Raw genomic sequence first — 12972 nt, forward strand, 5'->3', positions numbered from 1 at the left:
AATTTTTACATTATTAAGTTGTATGGCATAGACAGTTACAATTGTGACAAGTGAGGTTTTGAAAATGTTTCTGTAATATCACTGTAGTGTGTAGCTGGAGTTTTCTCCAGTCCTGCCTGGCCCACTGTCAGGACAAATCTTTCTCACCCAGCAGTCCCACAGCCACTCAGACCCAACCAAGTAAACACACAGAACTTTTATATTGCTTGCAAACTGTATGGCCGTGGCAGGCTTCTTGCTATCTAGTTCTTCTGTCTTAAGTTAACTCATTTCTATTCATCTATAAGTTGCCACATGGCTCTTGGATTACTGGTACCTTACATCTCATTTGTCATGGCGGTGGCTGGCAGCATCTTTCTGCCTCAGCCTTCCCATTCCCACAATTCTCTCCTTGTTCTGCCCATCCTTCATGCCTGGCTACTGGCCAATTTATTAACCAATCAGAGCAACACATTTAACATACAGAGCATCCCACAGCAGTAGTGTCATGTTTTCACTAATTCTATCTTTTAGTCATTTTTTCCCTTTGTTATTGGCTTTTTTCCCTTATTGGGTAATCATATAATTTCATCTAGCCAATGAGAATGAATCAAAGCTTGTCTATGTTCTCCCATTGCTTTTGAGCAGTTTATTTCTATCCAGTACAAAATAAGTCTTTACTTTCCTTGTTTGAGACCTCCAATCTAATTTTTCAGAGTCCTGTTCTCTTTTAATGGAAGGTAGAATTTGAAAGTAATATAATACAGGCAGCTAGATGTCCTTTATGTCACGCCATTTTTGTGAAGAGAATTAGAAACACATGAGAGAGTAGGGCAGAGGGGGAGAGAGATTGAACATCCTCAGTCCTAAATGCTCCAAAATCCTTTTTTTTTTTTGAGCACTGATAACACCACAAATGGAAAATTCTCCACTTGCATCATCAAAATATTAAAAATACTCCACACACTGAAGACAAGAAAGGGAGTAATAGGTTTGAATAATTATGTAGCCAGTGAGAAAATCGGCATGAAAGTGTTTAAAAAGCAAAAACAACAACAACAAAATGTAACTGTTGTATGACCCAGCTACACCACTCTTTGGTGTGTACTTGAAGTCACATAACACGAAGATTGTTGTGTATCCACATTTGTTGCTGTACTATTCACAGTAGCTGAGAAATGGAACTTGGCATGCCTACCAGTAGGTGAATGGATAAAGAAGATGTGCACATACACAAAGAAAAGTGTGGTGTTTGCGGGGAAATGGACAGAACTGGAGAATCACTATGTTAAGTGAAATAAGCCAGACTCAGAGAAATGCCACATGATTACTCTCAGAGGCACAATCTAGATTTAAAACTACAAGTGTGTGTGTGTGTGTGTGTGTGTGTGTGTGTGTGTGTGTGTGTGTGTGTGTGTGATAGTGATATGCAGCCAGAAAGGATAATAGGAAGGGAACACAGAGTCTATTTCCGGGGCAGATGGCATGAGGGAGGGCAAATTAGAGTAAAATATGATTGTGCATATGTAAGGAAATGCCATGGTAAAATGTAAAAAAAATAATAATAATTTTAAAGTACTATGTAAAATCACCATTTATATAGGCATGCTAGTTGGTGGGTTTTTGTCAGCTTAATACAAGTCAGTGTCATCTGGGAAGACCAAACATCAATTGAGAAAGTACCTCCATCAACTTAGCCTGTAGGTAAGCCTATAGCACATTTTCCTGATTGATTTGTGTAGGCCCAGCTCAAAGGGCAGTTCCACCCCTAGGCAGATGGTTCTGGGTTTTGTAATAAGCTATGGAAAGCAAGCCAGTGAGCACCATGTCTCAATGGCCTCTGCTTCAGTTCTTGTCTCCAGATTCCTGCCTTTAGCTCCTTTCCTGACTTCCTTCATGATCAACTGTGATTAGGACTTGTAAGCTTAAATAAACCCTTTCCTCTCAAGTTGCTTTGGGTCTTGGTGTTTATCACAACAATAGATAGTGAACTATGATACTAGTGGTTTGATTCTATGTCCATGTAGCAGAATTATAATAAGTTTATACCTGTGACTTGTGTGCACCTCAGGCACGGATCCTTGGTCACATTTACACTGTCAGGCAGATTTCTTCCTGTGGAACAGGTCTTAAATTCTTTAATCAGGAAATAATTGGTTACTCCCATATTTGTGCCACTATTGTACCATCGGCATATCTTGCCACGACGCTTGTTATTGTAGTTCACAGTGTTGATGATTTTCACCCCCGTCCCCCAGCAGCCTACATAGCAACTTCTAATGCTATGAAAGTTAGCTAGAATGGAGGAATCTTCTCGGTCATTTGTAGCCTGATTTACCTGTCTTGTAACCCAAGTCTGTGGTGTCTTTAGCAGTAAGATCTTACCCTCCAATTCTGGTGGGCAGTCAAGGGCAAGGACAAGAGCCTCTGTTGTTTATGGGGTCTCTGGGACACCACTACTCAACATTTCCAGGAGGTATCTCACACATCACTAGGCTTTTTATTTGGCGCTCTGGCTTCTTCAAGGAATCCCCTGTAGAGGGTAACTCCATTAACCTCTTACATGAAAATATATATTTGATCCTTATAAAATAGTAGGTTTTCATATGGCTTTTTCAAACATCCCTCATTAGTTACTCCCCCACTCCCTCCTCAGCTCTCCCCTCTAATCCTCCCTTCCTGTCACTGTCCTCACTGAAACTTCTCTTTCCATTCTTTTCCCCCATTCATATCACCCGTGTTCTGTTCTTCCCTTAAGAGCTTTCTTTCCCATCCCCAGCATCAGTCCCTTTTTAGTTTTCTGGATTCTACAGGTACTCGAAGTTAAACATGCAGACCTAAAAATTTGATGCTAATATCAACATATAAATGAGAACATAGAACATTGTCTCTCTGGGTCTGGGTTACTGTACTTACTGAAATTTTTTTCAGCTCCATCTATTTACCTAAAGATTTCATCATTTCATTTTTTTTTACAGATAATAAAATTTTGTTGTGTATAGTTATCACATTTTTCAGTCATTAGTTGTAGGACATCTAGATGTTTCCACATACTAGCTGTTGTGAATAGAACAGCAAATAACATGAGGTAGGAAATACAGTCCTTTCATATGGTAGTAGATGTCTTAATTTTTTGAGGCGCCAGCACCCTGATTTCCACAGTGTCTGTACTGATTTGCCCTCCAATATCTATTCTTAACTGTAGGTGATAGTGTGTTATATATTGTTTCTTACCTTTTTTTTACTTAATTGTGGAGATCATGCCATTTGGTATTATGTTAAATGTTTCCAGAGAAGTAGCAGTGTGTGTGTGTTGTGTGTGTGTGTGTGTGTGTGTGTGTGTGTGTGTGTGTGTGTGTGTGTACATGACACATTTATGTACTTCTGTATGGATATATAGTGATAGAGTGGCACTAAAGAGCTGACTTACATAATCATGAAGTCTGATCGATCCTATGATCTTCGTTTTCACTGTTAGATGAATAAAACAGATTGCCCTTGGTCTCATCCAGCCAGTTCAAAAGTCTGAACACAATAATTCTCTTAAATAACTAGAAAATGTCTCCTGCCCATCTTCAGAGAACTCCATCTTTTTCCCCGCCTTCTGGATCAGATTAAACTGATTTTTCCTGGGTTTTGAGATGATTGGCTTTTTGACTAGGACTACATAATCAGCGTTCCATACCTTGTACCCCTCTTATATCTTAAAGTAGAACTATCAGTCTATTGTACAGAGTATCAGTGTATTGAAATGTCACACCATACTTTATAAATGTTCTCCCTTACTGTGCCAATCAAATACATTTAGAAAAAATTTCTGGAGTTGCTAACTATAGGGATTCCTATTCACTATTCATTCGTGTTTTCTTCTAATACTTTTGTAACTTCATTTTGTGTATTTATGTATTTCACCTATTTGGAGTTTATCAGGTGTTATCTCCTTTTTCTCCCTAAAATAACTTTCCCCCATATGATTTGTCCATTTCCCCAACACCACTTATGCAACAAACTAGATCACAGTATCACAGCTTGCTACTTACACATTTTACTGTTTACCTCATAGTTGGTTTTGTTGTATAATTTCTTTCACTAGTTCTGTATATTGTTGGTCTATAACTGTCAGTATTTTAATCATAGACTTACATAATACCGTTCTATGTCATCTATCCTACCCACCCTTGCACTTTTTCAAAATTTCTTGATTCTTGTTTTTTTTTTCTTTTTTACCTTAGAATAGGCTGGTTTACTTATTTTTCTAATTGTTTGATATGAAATTATAAATTGCAAAAGCTGATGCCTTCACAATATTGAATCATCTTGCCCATGAAAAATGTATTTCATTTTTTTTTTCCTTTTTAGTCAGTATTGCAAGGTTTTCTTTATGGTGGTTGTGCATCTCTCTTGTTTTATTCCTAGGCACCATAACATTTTGTTGTTATTATAAATATGAGTTTCTTTTTCATTACATATTCTTACAGGCTAGTGTATGTCTTTCTTTGAACATGTTTATGGGTACTTCTCGTTTACATCACCATTTTACAGGATTTTATTACTGGTTGTGTGAGCTCATGTTTGAGTCTCTTGGGTTGTCCACATAGTCACAGCATCCTCTGAATACATTAAGTTTCATTTCTTCCTCTCCAGTTCATTCGACCCGGCTGCTTGTTTTTGCACACTGAGCCATCTTGTCAGCTCTCGTGTCTGTTTCTTGAGTGTGAATGCAATGTGAGCAACTGTGTCGGGCTCCTTGACTCCTAATTATGATGAACTGTGACACAGAATAAACCCTTTCTTCCTGAAATTGCTTTTGTCAAGAGTGTTTTAGCACAGCAACAGGAAAAGAGATGGAGACAAGAAACAAGGCTCCCTTCTCTCAGGCTTCAGATTTTCTTAGTTCCTGTTATGTAAGATTTCTCTAACGTGGTCTCTGCTTCCCTCACCCACAGTTTTTACTTTATTTGTATTTATGGGAAGGGGAGATCAGAAGATGACTGTTGGGAGATGATTCCATGCACCCAAGATCCCAAGAGCAGGCTCGGGCTCTACGTACTTTTATTTTAACATTCGTTGAAGATGCTGTCTTCTCTCCAGTATATGGTTTGAGGCCCCTTTTCTCAGCTACCAGATGGCTATAGTTAGGGGTACTCTGTCTGGGTTTTCTATTTCATTCCATTTGGGCTTTTATTCCATGTTGGTTTTGTGTCCGCACAGTGTTTTTATTACTGCGATTCTGTATTATATCTTAAGTTCTTGGATAATGGTCCCTCCAATATTGTTTTTTCTGCTCACGGTTGCTTTGGCTCTCCAGAGTCTTTTCTGGTTCTATATGCAATGTTGTGGTTAGTTTTATTGGGGTTGCATTGAACCTGTAAATTGCTTCTGGTTTAAATTTGGTAACTTGTAAATTTATTCGTTTCTTTTAGATTTTCCAACTTAATGGAGTACAGATTTTTGCAAGTATTCCCTTGTAACATGCTGAATTTCTCTGGGGTCTATTGTAATGTTCCCTGTTCATTTCTTTTTCTTTTGGCCAAGTGTCTATCTTGTTTATCTTTTCAAGGAATCAGCTCTTAAATGCATTGATTCTTCTATTGTTTGTTTATACTTCATTAATGTTTATTTTGATTTTTCTTATTGCTTGTTGTCTACAAGGTTTGAATTTGTTTTCTTCTTGTTTTTTTCAAATTTTTGAGTTGTACCATTAAGTCATTTATTTGTGCTCTTTCTAATTATTTAATGTGTAGGCACTTAGGGCTATAAATATTTCTCTTAGAGCTGCTTTTAATGTGCCCCATGGTTTTTGTTGTTTTGCATTTTGACTTAGTTCTAGGATATTTTGATTTCTATCTTGATTTTTTTCCCTTTGATACATTCATCATTCACTAGTGAGTTGTTTAATCTCCATTAACTTGTACTCTTAACTAGAGTTTTGTTCACTGTCAATTTTAAATTCTATTGCATAATGGCCTGAGAAGATGCATGGAATTATCTGTATTTTTAGGTTGGTTTTGGGTCCCAGCATGCTGTCTGTTTTAGAGAAGCTTTCATGTACTTCTAAATAGAATGTATATTCTTTGGTGTTTGGTTGGAATATTCTGCAGTTATCTCTGAGGTCCATTTGATAAAATATCTTTAATTCTGAGATTTCTTGTTTTTGTTTGTTTTGTCCAGATATTCTATCTATTGGAGAAAGGTGTTGAAATCACCTACTGCCATTGGAGTTTGTGCTAATTTGTGTCTTTACTTCCATTTGTATGCTTTTTTGTGAAACTGAGTACAGCAGAATTTGGTGCATTTATCTTTAGTATTGTACTATATTCTTGATTAATTGGTATCTTGATTGTAATGATGTGCCTTTCTTGTCTCTTCTAATTCCTTTTAGTATGATGTGTATTTTGTTACATGCCTGAAATACTTTTTTCCATCCTTTCATTTTAGGGTGGTGCCTATTTTACAAGCTGAGTTTCTTGTAGAAAATAGAAAGGTAGATTTTGTTTCTTACTCCATTCATCTAGCCTATATCTTGATTGGAGACTTGAGGTGATTGATGTTTAGAGTTATTATTAAAAAGTTTGTGCAGATTGCAATCATTTTGCTGTTTGTAGGTTTGTGTTCTTAGTTGTGCTTTGTATTTCTTTAGTTATAGCTTTACTTGTTTTCTTTCTAGAGTCTCTTGTCTATGTGTAGTCTCTCTTCCATTAGAAGTGCTGCTTCCAGTGTTCTACTTAGAGTTTTTATTATTGTAGTTGGATATGAATTTTTTTTAAGACTTTTTGGATCAATGAAAGTATTCTTTTTCTTTCAGCTGTGGCAAATAGTTTGCTGGTTATAGTAGTCTAGGTTGACAGCCATGGTCTTTTAGAACTTGGAGTACATTGCTCCAGAAGGCTTTCAGAGTTCCCATTGAGAAATCAACTGTTACTCTGATGGTTTTTTTCCTTTATATGTCACTTTTTTGGTCTTGGAACTTTCGATGTTTTTCTCTATTTTGTTTTAGCTGTGATATGCTATGGAGTGTTTCTTTTTTGATCTTGTCTATTTGTTGCTCTCTGCACTTTTTGTGTCTGGATGGGTATATCTTTCCTTAGTTTGGGGAACTTTTCTTCTAGGGTCCTGTTGAGGACTTGATATATATATATATAACCCATGATGCTTCTCCATCATACTGTCTACCATTTCTTGCATGTTCCTTTCCTCTGCTTTTTAATTTTTTAAAAATATTATTTGCTTATTTGATCTAGATCCTCTATCTGGTATTCTGTCTTCTACTTAATTCTTGATACCAAGTTTTTCACTTCTGTCTTCATTTCAGTTTGTGTTTTCTTCAGCATTTCTATCTCTTTATTGAATTCTGCCTTCGAATCCTGAATTCTCTTCATCATTTAGCAGTGTATTTTCATAGACATCACTCAGGTGTTTATTGTGAGCCTCTTGGAGTTCAGTGAGGTTTTTGTTCATTCTTTATTAAATTCATTTTTACTTGAATTACATGAATTCTTTGATACAATATATAACTTCTTCTAAATTCATGGGGTTCATCTAGGTAGTCCTCAGAACTATAGGGCTGGTGAGTTTGATATAAGACATACTGCCGTGGCTATTTGTGTTGTTTTTGTTTTTGTGAGTTGACCTAGGCGTGTGAACTCTCCTTGGTTTGTGTCTGATGTGAGAATTGGGCCTGCCTTAGATTAGGTGACTGCAGGAGCTGTGTGACTAGAACTATGCAAGGTAGACCTGATGGTGAGCTGTTTAACTGGACCAGGCAAAGATGACTCCTGACCACAGATCGGGAGCTGCAGCAGTGGGTCTAGAGATTGCCGTGGGTAACAAGAAGGTTGGGATAGCTAAAGACCATCCCACCAGTCAAAGATGGCTCATGAACAAAGCAGATTGAAACTAGGGCTGTGTGTGTGGAATGACAACAGGTAGGGTAATGATGGATAAGGAACAAAGGACTTACCTAGGCAGCAAAGGTGGCACTTGAACAGAAGGGGTCAGGGCTCACAGGTTGCAAGTCTGGAGCTAGGCTTGTGTACAGATGGCAAAGGGAGAAGCACCCTACCTAGCAAGAATGGCTCATGAACCAACCTATTCAACTTTTTTTTTTTTTTTTTTTTTTTTTTTTGGTTTTTCGAGACAGGGTTTCTCTGTGTAGCTTTGCGCCTTTTCCTGAAACTCACTTGGTAGCTAGCCCAGGCTGGCCTTGAACTCACAGAGATCCGCCTGCCTCTGCCTCCCGAGTGCTGGGATTAAAGGCGTGCGCCACCACTGCCCGGCCCTATTCAACATTTTTTTTTTTTTTTTTTTTTTTTGGTTTTTCGAGACAGGGTTTCTCTGTGTAGCTTTGCGCCTTTCCTGGGACTCACTTGGTAGTCCAGGCTGGCCTCGAACTCACAGAGATCCACCTGGCTCTGCCTCCCGAGTGCTGGGATTAAAGGCGTGCGCCACCACCGCCCGGCTCCTATTCAACATTTTTATAATAATGCTTTTTGAAATTATAATGTAGTTGTATTAGTCAGGGTTCTCGAGAGGAACAGAATTGATAGAATGAATCTGTCTGTCTGTCTGATCTGTTAATAAATTAATAAAAGGGATTTAATAGAGTGGCTTGTCTAGTTAGTCCAGCAATAGCAGTCCTACCAACAAAAAGTCCAAAAATCCAATAGTCGTTCAGTCCTCGGAGCTGGGTCTCTCAGCTAGTCTTTGATATATGTCAGGATCCTGAAGAATCAGGCTCTAATACCAGTGAAGGACTTATCCTGGGAGCCCAAGGGCAAGCAGGAAAGAACCAGTGCTTCTTTCTTCCCTGTCTTTCTTACGCTGCCAGCAGAGGGCATGGCCCAGATTTAAGGTGGTGGTTCTACCTCAGAAGATTGGGATTTAGGGTGGGCCTTCTGACCTCAATGATCCAATCAAGAAACATCTGTCACAGGTGTATCCAGCCGCTTTTCCAGATATAGTCAAGTTAACAACCAAGAATAGCCATCCCTGTAATGTTTGACCTTTTAAAATAGGACCCTTCAATTTGAAAGTTTCCCACCTTGAATAATGAAGGGTGTTTTGTTGTTGTTGTTAATTTATTTTACTTCATCACACCTAATGTTTTAAAACCCAACTTTGTTTTGATCTTTAGTATATGCAGAGAGTATTTCCAGAATGGTGGGAAGAGAAAAGCACTTGAGAAAGATGAGAAAAGAGCTGTACTCGCCACTAAGACCACTCCAGCCTTAAACGTGCACGAGTCATCGAAACTTGAAGGTCGTTTAACAAACCTCAGCTTTACAAGCCCTGAATTTATTACCGAGTAAGTATACTTATCTTTTTCAGTCAACTTTTCCTCGGGTAGCTGTGTTAATGCAAATAGTGGGGAAAAATGGTTTACACCTTGTAAAATAGTATAATGGTCAATACTTAGAGGCAGGATTTTTATTTTCTCCTCTGATATATGTAAGTTTGAGAAATAAAAATTCATAATATTGTTAAGCATAAAACTGTCATACAATTTCAAGAAATATATGAAAACTTAAGTGTTCCTATAGCACATGTTGTCCTTAAAAATGAAAAAAGTATGGTTTATTAAATGTTATGACAATTATATGTTGTGACAATTAAATGTTATGACAATATGAAAAATCAAAGCAATGAAAGCCAATTAAACTGTTTAAAGTATTTAGCCACTAAGAAATTACAAATAAAATATCAATACTGACCACCTATCATCATGTTATTGTTGAATTGAAAGTATGCCTGCTGGTGGGGTGTGTGTATGTGTGTGTAGGTATAAACTTTGCAAGTTCATGAGTATTTTAGTCTAGTTAATTAAAATTATGTATATATCTTAGTTTCAGAATAAATTTGCTGTCATATAATATTTTATTGTTTGAGAATTGTAGAAACATTCTTGACAAATGCTGAAAACTGATAATAGCAAAATTAAATTCTTAAATAATTTCAAAACTGTTGATGCCAGCATAGCATTATTTGGTTACTCTGACCTTATACTGTATTCAAAGTATTACCTAGTTATGAGTGATTTCATCTAAATAAAATCAGCACATCATTGATTAGTTCACTAGGAAAGAATAAGTCATTTTTACCTTAAGTTTATTGCAAAGCTTATAATGACTTATCCAACATCTTGTACCTTAGATCTCATGAAATAGCTAAAGTATTTTTAAGTTGATGTTGAAGGCTATAGCTTAGTGATAGAGCACTTGGCTAGTGTCTGTGAGGCCTAGGTTCAATCCCCAATACTGGCAAATAAATAAAATGTTGATAAGAATAATCACTCATATAGCTACATCGAAACAGGTAGCTGTGGAAAGCACTAGCTCCACATTTTCTATATGGTTCTTTAGCTGTAGTCTCTGAGATTCCCTTGTATACTTCTGTCATATTTCTCAATGATTCTTTAAACATAGTGTCTTTTAATTCTTTAAATGCATTTTAAATTTTTGTTTTTGAGATGAGATCTCTTTATATTGCTCACTCAGGTGGCCTTGAATTTCTAGGCTCAAGCAATCCTTGCCTCATCCTTTCATGTAGCTGAGACTACAAATGTATACTTCATACCCATTTGGCCCCTTTACAATCACTGCCTTGAAATTTTTTTCTGCAAAATCTCAAATTTTCACTCACTCAGAGTAAGCTTCTATTTACTGTTTTTTGCTGAGTGTGGACCACACTTTTTTATTTTTCTTTGCATATTTTCAGGGTTCTGTTGGCAGTTGAATGTTGTTCATAATGTAGTACAAAATTTGTCATTTGGGTTTTCTCCTAAGAAGGAGGTCAAGGAATAAGGTTGTGTGCTCACTAGCTCTCTCTCTGTGTCTCTTTTCTCCTAGATGTAATTGATCTTCAAGTTTTGTGGTTTGTACATGCTGATGTCTGTGTTGCCTCTCTTTGAGTTGATTATTTTAAGCCAGTTTTCTAGGGTTTGTACTGGTACCTCCATAGTCGAATGATGAAACATTGATAGATGAGAAGTCGTGCTCATACTCTGGGCCAGGATATGTGCTGATTGAGGAAGATAGTTAAACAGTATGCAAACCAGCCTCACCCTTCATTTTCTGCCGTTCCCTCGTGAAGGTCCTCTAGATTGCCTTCTTGGCCAGAGTCTTGTGGAGGGCTTATTTAGTTCCTCTGTGTACTTCTTTTTCCAGGATCTTGCTGCTGAATTTCTGATTTATCTTCTAGTCTGAAGCTCAGCCTGACCAAGGCTAGTATAGCAACCTGAGACTAGCATACCTGCTGACTGTCCCTGTTTGATCCAACCCAGTTTGCTTTGTTTACTGAGAATACTCGGTAAAATCTTCCACCCACAGTCCAAACCAATTCAGCCCCCTCTGGCAGTAAAGGTGCTACAGTTTCACAGCCCAATTTGTCCTGGAAGAATCTCAGGTTTTCCCTTGATAAAGCAGGTACGGCAGAAACAAGAACATCTCCAGGAAGCATAGCACAGATCTTCAGTGCTCTTAACCTACATTCAGCTTCTTTTCATGACAGATACTCTTCACTCTACTTGGCTCTCCTTTAAATCCCTTGGGATGTTGATTTTTCATGGCTGTTCAACCTTACAGTCATTTCTTGAAGAATAGATTTGTTGATATGTTGAGTTAACTTGTCTCAGCGCTGTGATAATTACCTGGCAGAGTAACGGAAGGAAGGATTTCTGTTGGCTACAGTTCAAGGCACAGCCAGTCTTGATTGGGGAAGGCATGGCAATAGGGCTTGAGGCGGTTGCTCTGCTGCATTCCCATCAGGTGGCAGAAAAGGATGAATGCTTTCTCTTTCTATTGAGTCCAGAACTCAGCTCAGTGCTAGGGTACCCAAAATTAAGATGGGTCTTCTTGCCTCAGGTAATCTAATGTAGATAATCCCTCACAGCCATGCCCAGAGGCTAACCTGATCTCTAATCTCAACAATCCACTTTAGACAGTTGCACAGGCTTATTCTCTGGAGATTCTAAACCCTACCATGTTGACAGTTAACATTTACCATTAACCATCACAGCCAGCCTTTGGCATGGTCAGCTAGGATTTACTTGTAAAGGGGGAAATGTAGTTTCTAGTATTTAAAGTATTTAAATATGGTTGTTAAAGCCGGAATTTTCGTTATATAACATTAAGCATTTAGAGTGACTTTGCCTAAAATGGCTCTGTCTAGGTATTTCTCCATCCAAACACCGTAGGAACTAGGATCCCAACGTTCAATTAGATGAGCCTATGGGCCCCATCCTTACCCAGACCACCACACCAGTATTGTTTAACTTTTGTTATACATTATTGCAGTGCTTATATTTTAGAAATCACTATTAGATATTTTCCTGACTACCAATAAAATGAAGATGTGAAAATGTTGTATGTGAAGATTATAAATAAAAAGGAAATGTTCCCTCGACCCTGGTTACACTTTAAGTGCACTTCTTCTTGGGCTTTCTGCTGGGCATTCTTGATTTTTTATGCAGCAAACACTATGTCCATATAGAATTTTGTAAACTCTTTCTGTGCCAATAAAACACTCGTTTTTGCATAGTATTCTTCATAAAAATTTCGCTATTGTGTGCCTCAATATAATGATCCAAATCTCTTAGATACTAAGAAAAACGCATGTCCTATATGATTATCTACTAACTAAATAGAGTGTATATGAGAGAAGACAGGGTCGGATTGTCTACATATGATCATTGTAGATGGTTCTAGGTTCTTGCCCATGATTGTTGAATTGAGTTCAGTAAGTGCCCATTTGCCCAAACTTACCATCATCGAGTGTTTTCATGGTTTCGATTTGTTGTTTCTCTGTCAACACTGGAATAAACTGTCAATTCCTTGTGTTGATAGATAAAAGTACGAATAGAAATGTGTGCACTTTAACTTGAATGTAAAAGTTTTTGTTTCGTTTGCTGAATGCTAATTAGTTCAGTTTGTAAATACCAATCAGGAGCATTAGCAAAATTATCAACATAGTAATTCTGATTTAAAACAATGTATGTTA

At 37.5% G+C, this 12972-nt stretch overlaps 1 protein-coding gene across 1 annotated transcript in view; it reads left to right on the forward strand.

Annotated features, from left to right (window-relative positions):
* Positions 1–12972, forward strand: part of Samtor (S-adenosylmethionine sensor upstream of mTORC1) — a 56521-nt gene that overhangs the window by 26078 nt on the left and 17471 nt on the right. The window contains exon 3 of the mRNA XM_076566195.1: positions 9113–9283. Within this exon, the coding sequence (XP_076422310.1) occupies positions 9113–9283 (171 nt within the window). The remainder of the gene's footprint in view (positions 1–9112; positions 9284–12972) is intronic.

This window comes from Peromyscus maniculatus, chromosome 3 (assembly GCF_049852395.1).
Source record: "Peromyscus maniculatus bairdii isolate BWxNUB_F1_BW_parent chromosome 3, HU_Pman_BW_mat_3.1, whole genome shotgun sequence".
Lineage (NCBI taxonomy): Eukaryota > Metazoa > Chordata > Mammalia > Rodentia > Cricetidae > Peromyscus > Peromyscus maniculatus.